The sequence below is a fragment of the Galeopterus variegatus genome, unplaced genomic scaffold (genome assembly GCF_000696425.1).
Source record: "Galeopterus variegatus unplaced genomic scaffold, G_variegatus-3.0.2 Scaffold402, whole genome shotgun sequence".
Classification (NCBI taxonomy): domain Eukaryota; kingdom Metazoa; phylum Chordata; class Mammalia; order Dermoptera; family Cynocephalidae; genus Galeopterus; species Galeopterus variegatus.
This window is the reverse complement of record NW_007726513.1, coordinates 521,871-531,714: the sequence shown is the minus strand read 5'-3', so window position 1 is coordinate 531,714 and position 9,844 is coordinate 521,871. Positions and strand designations below refer to the sequence as shown.

Here is a 9,844-nt window from a genome sequence, read left to right as displayed (position 1 = left end):
CATGGTAATTATTACTTTTTATTAATTTAGAGCATTTGAAGTATAAAAATAAAAGGCTTTTTGACATACTGTATATACATACATAGCCTTCTGTCGTACATCCTTTCCAACGAGTTCTTTTAATTTATATTTCAGCCCAATATTCAATAAGAGGATCATTAAAAAGAGAAAATCCAAGAGAAATAAGAATGTGTCTCTGTTACACAACTGCATTCTATCCTTGCAGGTAATACTCTTGCATCCTGTGACAGAGAGTACTGACTGCACAGAGGCCATGAAATTGCACCTTTAACCTCTCCATGTGAATGAGATGGAAAACAATTTCTAAAGACTGTATCTGCCAGTTTAAAAACAACACTTTTCCCCTCTAAGAAACAGAGGAAATATGTTAACATTAACCAATAACAATAATGTTTAAAAATCAAACAGTCCCAACACCGTATCCCATCCCATTTTCCTTTATGTATTTTTAAAGTGGCTTTAAATCATAATTTACTTTGAATAGCAAATTATTTTGGGGCTTTCTGTTGTCTTTTTAAAATTTCTCCAGGTGAATTCACTGTTGCTAAGAAAAGACCTAGGGGGGAAAAAGAAAAGAAAAAACACTTTGATACCATTAATATTAAATTTTTAAAAACGTAAGAACCAGAAAAAAAAATTATAAATAGCATAATAACAAGAGGTTTCTTAATTTAGATAAAGAAAATAACATTTAGTTGAATTTCCATACAAACAATGGATATTTTTTAAAGACCCCTAATAGCCACCTAAGAACAATTGATAAAGAATAATTCTGTACCTTATGTCAGTTTTTCTGGACGGCAGGAGAGTCCCTGTATGGTACGGTTTTAAAGTCTCCACCAAAATATTGGACTGGATCTTCGTTCCATTCGGTTTATAGTCTATTTTCTCACCAGACTGGGAACTCCAGATGTCAAGGGGAGTTTTACAAGATCAAAGGAAGACTATGGCCCTGAGAGTTCATCTGCTTCTTCTGCTTATTCTTCTCCTGAAGTTATAATCCTCTGTTTGTAGCACTGAATTTCAGTTGCTTTAGAAATAAATGCAGTTCAAAGCTCTCTATAAGATATCTGCTGCTTGAAAGAAGAAATTACTTGAGCATAGCTTGTGTGTCAGAAATCTGCTTATTGTTTATATCCTAGTGATCTGAAAACCTAATTAATGTAGCCATCTGAGTTTTAAATGAAGCCATGAAACTGATGTGGCGGAACTGGATTGCCATGTGGGCTGTGCACAGCACAGATAGGAAGAAATCAAATTCACCTAATGAATGTATCTTTAACATTCATATTTAGTGAGGAGCCCTTTTAGTTATTGCACAGAATTAATACCAAAAAAAACCCCACAATATATTAATTTTCCAACAGGTGAATTGTACCGATGTTCTAAAAACCATATTTTTAGCCTATATTGCCAAGCAGGAAGAACTTCCTGAACAGAAGAGATAAAAACTGTAAATTTTGCCCAAGAAAATGTTTTAAAATACAACACAAAATCTTACGCTCACACTCACGTATACCCCACAGATCTATTATTAACATTAAAGTGAAAAATAAATTGGTCTAGAAAGTTTTATCAGTTAAACTGTGTCCTGTAATTCCAGAAATGAATAAAGGGAATTTGTTAAAATTAAATAGCATTTGTATTTCTAATACCACCACCAGTTTACCTACATGTGAAACATGCTTCTGTACAACAATGTAAACTTCACAGCAAGCCATTGTTACATTCATTAGAGCAGAATTTTCCATTTTCTTTAAATTACAACATAATTTGGAGCTGAGATTGCTGAACACACAGGTAAGCCAACAATAACAGTACAATTTAGTTTCACAGTGGTTTTCTTAACATAAAGTTCATTTTAAGTGTCTTTGCAAAACATTTCACATTAAACTTAAGTTTCTAAGTGACTTCCTTTAGCGCCTTCTTGTTCAGATACTTTCCACCCTCTTGTCTTTATATGCTTGGCATGTGTGTTGTTTGATTAGGATGCAAAATGGGAGACTGGCTTGTTTTATGTGTTTTTTGAGTCCTCTCCTGTAGAAAGAAAGTGTCCTTCATGAGATGTTGAAGCCTTCACTGCACACACAAAATTTGGGGGCAAGTCCAGGTCCAGGAGCCCAAGCAGCCCACCACCAAAAAGAGACAAAGATATTGTCAGAAAGTCACCTTTGCAAAAAAGAAAGAAAGAAATGGGGGGTGGGGGGGGAGAGGGAAGTCTTTTATGGAATGAAGACACAAATGTACCATCCAGAGTCCATATTTACAAGCTAATAGAAAATATAAACATTATTGTATTTGGAACCAAGTCAAAACACCAGGAGGAGCTAAATTCAGATATTGCTTGGGTTCTACACATACTTTTCAACACAATAGGTCATCTCTTAAAAATAAACAAAGGATCAGTCAAAAAGTCAATTATTGATTGGCTTCCTTATGATGAATTAAGGCTTACTTGGTTACCTTATTTGATTAGAGGGTATAACATATCTTTTTTTCTGTATGTATTTTCCTTTATTGATTTTGCAAAATCTCAACAATTGCACGTTTCAAAAGTTCAGGTTGATTTAGAATAAATATACATGTGTGGTTTTACCAAAGAGTAGTTTCAAAAGTTCCTTAAGCCCTTTGAGGGGTGTAGGTTTCTTCACTACGTTAAAACAGTGTGTGGGCAACACAAATGTCTCATTCGATCCTTAACGTTGCTTTTGTTTTTATGTTCTAAAGTTATATCAGGTTTCCGTGAGAGAGAAGTATTGGCAAGAAATATTTAAGTGTCATCAGCACAAAGGATGTGAGTCCGTAAAGCCAGCTCTTGAGGCAGGAGGGTTGAAGGGTAGGAGGGGTGGGTGGTGAGAACTGGGAAGAGGGGGAGGATGTGCTGAGAAGGGGAGACCCAGGTGAAGCTGCTGGAGATGGAATTTCCCATCAGAGTGCAGAGGCGGTGACAGAATGACTACCTTCTCTGGCTGCCTGCATTCCCTTGAACGCCAGTGATGCGGGAATGTCACAGTTGTGGGGGGACAGTGGGGTGCCACCGGCATGTTGCCACCCATGTCCTGCAACATAACCAGAAGGAGCAGCGCTGTAGGTCATGTAAGGTGACACTTGGGCTGGGGTAGGGTAGGGAGCCATGCTGGAGGCTGACACAAAACTGCTCACAGCTGGGAGACCATTTGGTGCCTGAGAGTGGGAAAAGAGAAGAGGTGAGAAATAATCACATTACAGTATTCGACATTTCACAGGTTCTTAGAAGGAAACAGAATGTTAGTCCTGTGTAAACTAACAATATTCTGGGTCTACTTTCTGATTTTTTTTAGATTGGACCTTCATTATATTCTAAAGGCATTCACAGTCTTGCTACTTAAACAAACATAATACCAAAAGGCAAGATATTATTCATTACACAGAAGTTATAATAATGCTACGACCAGAAAATACACAATATTTGCTTTCGCTATTTAGAAGTATAGGAAGGAGATGCAGGGGGAGGAAAGAATTAGTGGTGATTAAATACTCTTAGAATCTGCTCAGCTATCCACATTGCCTTTGTCAACGTTGCCTGTACTTGGGTTTTGTTTGGCTCTTTTGTTGAGGCATTTGTGACAGGCCTGATTGGTGTAGCTTTCATTTTCAGGAAAGAAGGGCACAGAATATTGGCTGTCATGTTGGAAGCTCAAAATGAGCACAACCTTTGTTAAATGAAACATTGGCCATATTTTAAGACATCATGTTGAAAATGCCTGTTGGACAAAGGACATGAAAAACCAGGTGCTTTGTCTCATAAGGGTTTTTGAGTGAAGATTGGGGGTATTTTTTCCAGAGCTATTTTATCAGAAAAGAAACTGTGTATTCAAATATAAAAGAACTGTGTATGCATGGTTTTGAAATTGGAAAATTTGCTTACAAAGTTTTTGGGCCCTGTGATGTGAACGTTTAAAAACCACATGGATAAATCTCTTGTAATTAATTTAAATGTAAAATCCTTGTTTGCAAACAAAATGCAGCAGCCTGGGCAGGCAAGCCTGACTAGAAGCCAGTGCTCTCTTGGCATCCAATAAATTACTGTTGGTATTGTTACTATTAACAACACCCAAAACACCCTGATGTCTAATCCTGATTCTGGCACAAATGTTTGGCATCCTTCAAGTAGATTAATTTTTTTCTCCTCAATTTTTAGACTATTTAGAAATAAGGAGTAAACCCTGTTTTCTGATAATGACATAAATGAACTAACATATCAACATATTTCCTAGTGAAAATATAATATAAATACTATAATTTTATTAGGAAAACATGTTTAATCTTTAGAGTTAAGTAAATCAGATATGTTAATTAGATACTTTTTCAATTCAGTTGCAATATAGAGATTGTTTACTAATTTTGATTATTATTTTCACTTCCACATCTATGAGAATGCAATGGCAGGGTCTCAAAAACTATTTTCTCAATGTAGAGTAAATATATATACATGGAACATAATATACACATGGGTGTGATTTAACATGGCTCATGGATTTCTGACTAAATAATGAAAAAATTAAAGGAGTTAACCTTATGTTGTTGGTCTGAAAAACACACCTCATGTTCTTCTGTTTGCCGATGTCTATGCTTTGAAAAATGACAGAGGAAGGAAACTAAAGTTTCTTGAGTATGTCCTATGTCCCAGGCACTAGGAAATATTCAGCATATTTTATTTAATAATGAGGATTATTGAGTTGTAGCTGAATATAAACTGTTGGGTTTATCATAATTACAAAACAATGTATCATGAATACAACACAATGTTCAATTGAAATTAAAATATATTTCAAAGATCTCAAAAACTGGTGCTGTATTTTTTAACCAAGAAACTATTAGATATAACTGTTGAATATAAACAAAATCTTATCCTCTTTTTATACACAGGGATGTAGATGAAAGGGTTTAGCCATTTACCCTAGGCCAATCAGCAAGTCAATGGCCGTGTGTTAATGTATCACCTGCCTGATGCAGTGTCCTCTGAAGCATGTCACGCTGCTTTCCCCAAACAGTTAAATGATAGATGCAATTTAATCTCAAACTAGAGCATCTTTTGAGATAACATCTGGTAAAAGATTCTTTCCTCTTCTAGAACCTGATTCTCTTTGCTAGATTCTCATCTGTTTCTTAACTTCAGGAAAAAAAAAAAAATCTTTTTCTCCCTTTTCTACAACAGCTAATTACATCTCAAAGAAGACATATTTTAAGGCTCTCAGAAGATAAGTATCAAGATAGAGAGCTATCAAATTGCAGTAAAAAACCTGGCATTGCACAGAAATTACAGCTCTGATAATTTTTATTTAGAATTTTCCCAATAACCTGTGAGAAATTAGTTTGGAAAGGAATCATTCAAATTCAGTTATGGAAAGGTGTTCACATCTGTATTTGGCCTCTTCCATCCTAGCATTAAATAATATTTTATACTATTGATACCAATGTGTACCAAGAATAATAAAAATGTTAGGATTAAAAGTACTTTTAAAATAATAAAAACTTTTGCTCAACATTTTACAAGTACTTAAGGTTAAAAGATTTAATATTATACATGACAGAAATTGTGTTCTAGTTACCAGAATATATCTGTTGTTGAGTTCTATTTTTCATCACAGCTAAATTTTTCCTACTCATTCTTTTTTCTTTATACTTTAGCTATCATCCAAAATTACAGCTCTCTCTGAAATTCTTTCTTTGTCATCTTCCTTTTCCCCTCCTTACACCCTTGTCCTTGCAACTCTTGCTCCTTGATGTGCCCCCTTTATTTAGGACTCTTCAGCTGTTCTGTTGCAATATTGCAAATCGCCTTACATGGACCCACTTTGTTTTGCCCAGAGAAGTTGCCCTGGAATACGGCCCTCAGACAACACGCTGGATTGGCCTTTCCTCTTAAAAAATGCTCCAAGAATTTAAGGGGAGGCAGAACGTTGGATTTAGGCCCATATTACCTTTAGGTGCTTTACTTATTCCATGACTTTTCATTTATCAAGTGTAAAAAATACTACTTTTTAAAAATATTTGTCCAATTTTTCATACATAAGTACCAAACTTGCTTTATGTTATTATTAGTATTAGTATTAAATATTTCAAAGTTCTCTAAAATCCACAGTACTTACTTAGTGTCATTTTAGTGATGCAATCACCTCTGTATTGCAGGAAAAAAGGGAGTAGGAAGAAAAATTGGAGATGGTTGGCTTGAACTTGTGAAAAAAGGCAAGGGGAGACTGAAGTGTTTGCTTAAAATACACACACACACACACGTATATCTCTTTAACTTTAAACAGTATAAAAATAGCTCAGCTTTCCTTCAGGTTAAATTATGACCTAGATGGGGAGGGGGTCAGTTTTGTCTTAGTTTTTTTTTACATTTAAGGTCAGATTTCGAAATTTTGGAAAAATGGAGTAAGACAAGAGAACAAACATGCTTTAAAATGTACCTGCCTCCTGCCACCTTCACTATTCGTTCATTCCAGTGACTCAATAAACACATCAATTTTCTCACTATTAATTTTGAAACATAACATTAGTAAAAGATATAAATCTCTACTGGGTAAATTAATTATTTATGAAGCAATCACTGAAAGAGTAAAATTTTCCACCGCAAAGGAAAACAACTACAGGTAGCATTGATGTTTGTTTATTCTTTCCAGTAAGAGAGTACATGATTTAAACTTCCTAAATCTGTTTAATGTTTTCAGTGAAGGGCATGTAATTAATCTGAAAAGCTAGTTAGGCTGAGTAGAGACTACCAAATGTACACCATAAATATAGTGGGAGCAAACATGCTAAATTACTCTATTTAATTGGATTGTAAATATGATTTATAAATCAACCAACATATGGAATCCCCAGGGAAGAGTAAACAAATTTTCCAAATGAAACCCCAGCAATGGGCATGTAATGAAAATCTCATTTTTGAAAATGACTTTACCTAAAGATTCCATAAATAAGACTTCAATCCATCAACCCTTTTTCATGTGGATCTTCCATGAAAGCCATAAGAATTCTTTCCTCTGAAAGAACTGTGTAAGGGTCCTCCCTGTAGCAAATTATCTTCTACCTAATTTTGAGATGACATTTACTAATACAAAGCAAAATAGACCAATTGCAAAGCCTGGAAAAAGTAAGTTACTTACTTTGTTGAATATTTTAATGAAAAGGCAGTGGAATTTTTTCCCACCGACATTAAAGAAAATAGGCTAGAAAAATATATAAGATGCAGTGTCGTTCTAGTAAAAGATGCAAGAAAAAAAAGTATGAGTTTTCATTTCACTTGTTCTAAAATGTTAGAAATGTAGATTTGCTATGTCAAGAAAAAAAAGTATGAGTTTTCATTTCACTTGTTCTAAAATGTTAGAAATGTAGATTTGCCAGTTTTTAAAAATAGCTTTAGTGAAAATGTTGAGAAGCTGTATTGGCAGAGGGCTAGATTGTAAACAGTTTGAGGACAGGAACTTGCCTTAATCACCTCATACCCCCACAAAATGGTACACATCATAGGTGTTTCATAACCATTCATTTACTTAAGTTAGTGCAGGTTTGTGAAAGCAAAAGACGTTACTCTTTTAAGAACAAAACAAAAAGCTAGGCACCCTTTATCACAGAACAAGCACTACACTTTAAGTAAGCAAAATGAATAACACTGTGAAAAAAGTAAACAAAAGTTCTACCCTAGACATTTCTTTATTTGATTTATAATTCCATTTATTCTTCCTACCCCCCAAGAAAATGAAAATACATTAGTATCCAAACACTTGTGACAATGAAGAAAAAACTAATATGACAACTGCCTGGCAATTAGAGGATAGACTATTCTACAAATTCTGGGATTTGCCTCTTGAACATTTTCTCTCTTGAAGAATATGCAAATAATGGTGTCAGGTCCTCTACTCACAATCTGTCATCCTCTAGTTGTTTCTACCTGGTCCTCCCCTTATGATAAAATAAGTTTACCTTGGCTTTATGATAAAGTAGATGTAGCCATGAATAGAGATGTGCTTTACCCAGAATTTCAACCTCGATATTATAAGCAAGAAAAAGATTTGGATCTGAAAACAAGATTTTCTCTCCTTTTTTGATGAAATCATGTTTCTGACTGCCACTCTTCCCTTCTTAATACATTATGCAATGTCCTAGTAAAACATATCTGATAAAATGAAATGGTGGCTATAAATATGGATTCAACATTCATAAAGAATCTTAACTTAGCTTAATTAATGCATTGTAGATCTAAATGTTTCTAGGTAATGGGAAGCTATTTAAAAATTTTTCTAAATTTTGTTTCCCCAAAATTTTTAAATTGATATAACCTTAAAAATTTTAAATTACCTTTTTCTGCTATTTTATCTGATACATTTTACTGATACATAATCATTAATTTTGTTTTAAAATACAACTGGTTAATAGTTAACCAGATCAAAGAATGTTTTTCATAGTAGATAACATTACAAATTTCAAATACTCCCTATTGGCATTTGCTTAAGATTTCATTCTCTGTAAAACTATAAATTACTTAACAAAAATTAAACGTATTTGATATGAAGAAAAATTCAGTGCAACTTCATTTATATCTTCATGAGAACAATACGTCCACAAGGACAGCCAGTTTTTAAAATAATGTACCAGAAAGTAACATTAAGGATTCTGAAATACTATCTTCATTTTAAATACAATGTACAAATGAATGCTTTATAAGAATTTCAGATTGTTATTCCTTTAAATTCACCTATGTTCACAGCTTGCTTAATTCTGCACTATATTTTAAAGTTCAAATATTTATAGACTATTTTCTATTTTTTACATCTCAATTTGTAGCTAATAATATATTAAATTTGCTATCTGAATTAACATATGTAAACACAAAATGAAAATATTCAAAGTTTATAACTCTACCATTGAGAGTACTTTAATTAGAGTACCAGGTACACAATATACCTTTTCAAAGAAAGTATGCCCATTTGTAGAAAAATATTCTAGAATTATACAATTATTTATAAACTGTTTTAATAAAAAGGGGCATTAACTCACTAAGTACCATGTAAAAGAGCAGATATATTCCAATCCCCATGTTTCTCTTTATAATAATGTTCTTTTGCCATTTAATTGTTTTCATTAGAGTTTTTATCCTTTCAACAGAAGAGAACTAGCCACTAGGAACAGAGAACATTGTTGCCATTCAGAATTAAATGAGATTAAGGATTTCTAGCCCAATATTAAAAGTAGGTGAAAAAAAAGCCAAAATAAATCAATACTCTATCCTCAGAGACAGACAATAAGGACTTCTGAATGGCACTGTAAAATATTAACTACAGTGTAATATTAATGTGTAAGACAAGTTTCAATATTCTAAACTAATTTTCAAAAACAAAAGATAGGTGTGTAGATACCTGAAATGTGCATGCAGTTCTACTTACTAGGAATTGGGCATCTTTCTTTGCAGTTTAAGCTAAAAATAGAAATTCTAGATTAAAGTAATCAATAATCTCTACAATCAGATGCCAGTTCAGCCCTTTGGTAATTTTACAGGTGTCTTCTGGAAAAATATGCTCTAAGACCTATGATTCTGAATTCTCAATTTCCTCCTTTATATGATAAAATGAAACTGGAATCATATAATATTGCAGTATTTAATAACAATCATAAATGCCTTGGAAAAGTTAGGGACAAAAATTTTTAGGTTTCTTTTTTTCTTTTGGCCAGAGACTTGCAAGTTTTGTTCATAATATGGAGGGGGGGGGGGCAGGGGGGATGTTATCTGAGTTTACATTTTGGTTGGAATATGCTGATAACATTTTGAAAAATGATTTTT

General features: G+C 33.5%; 1 protein-coding gene across 2 annotated transcripts in view; it reads right to left on the bottom strand.

Moving 5' to 3' along the window:
• Positions 1-1,591: 1,591 nt before the first annotated feature.
• PAX9 (paired box 9) overlaps positions 1,592-9,844 on the bottom strand; it is a 16,465-nt gene continuing 8,212 nt past the window's right edge. Inside the window, exon 4 of one of the 2 annotated variants that reach the window (XM_008568351.1) lies at positions 1,592-3,204. In XM_008568351.1, the coding sequence (XP_008566573.1) occupies positions 2,950-3,204 (255 nt within the window). In that variant the 3' untranslated portion in view covers positions 1,592-2,949. The remainder of the gene's footprint in view (positions 3,205-9,844) is intronic. The other variant, XM_008568350.1, reaches the window with a different exon arrangement.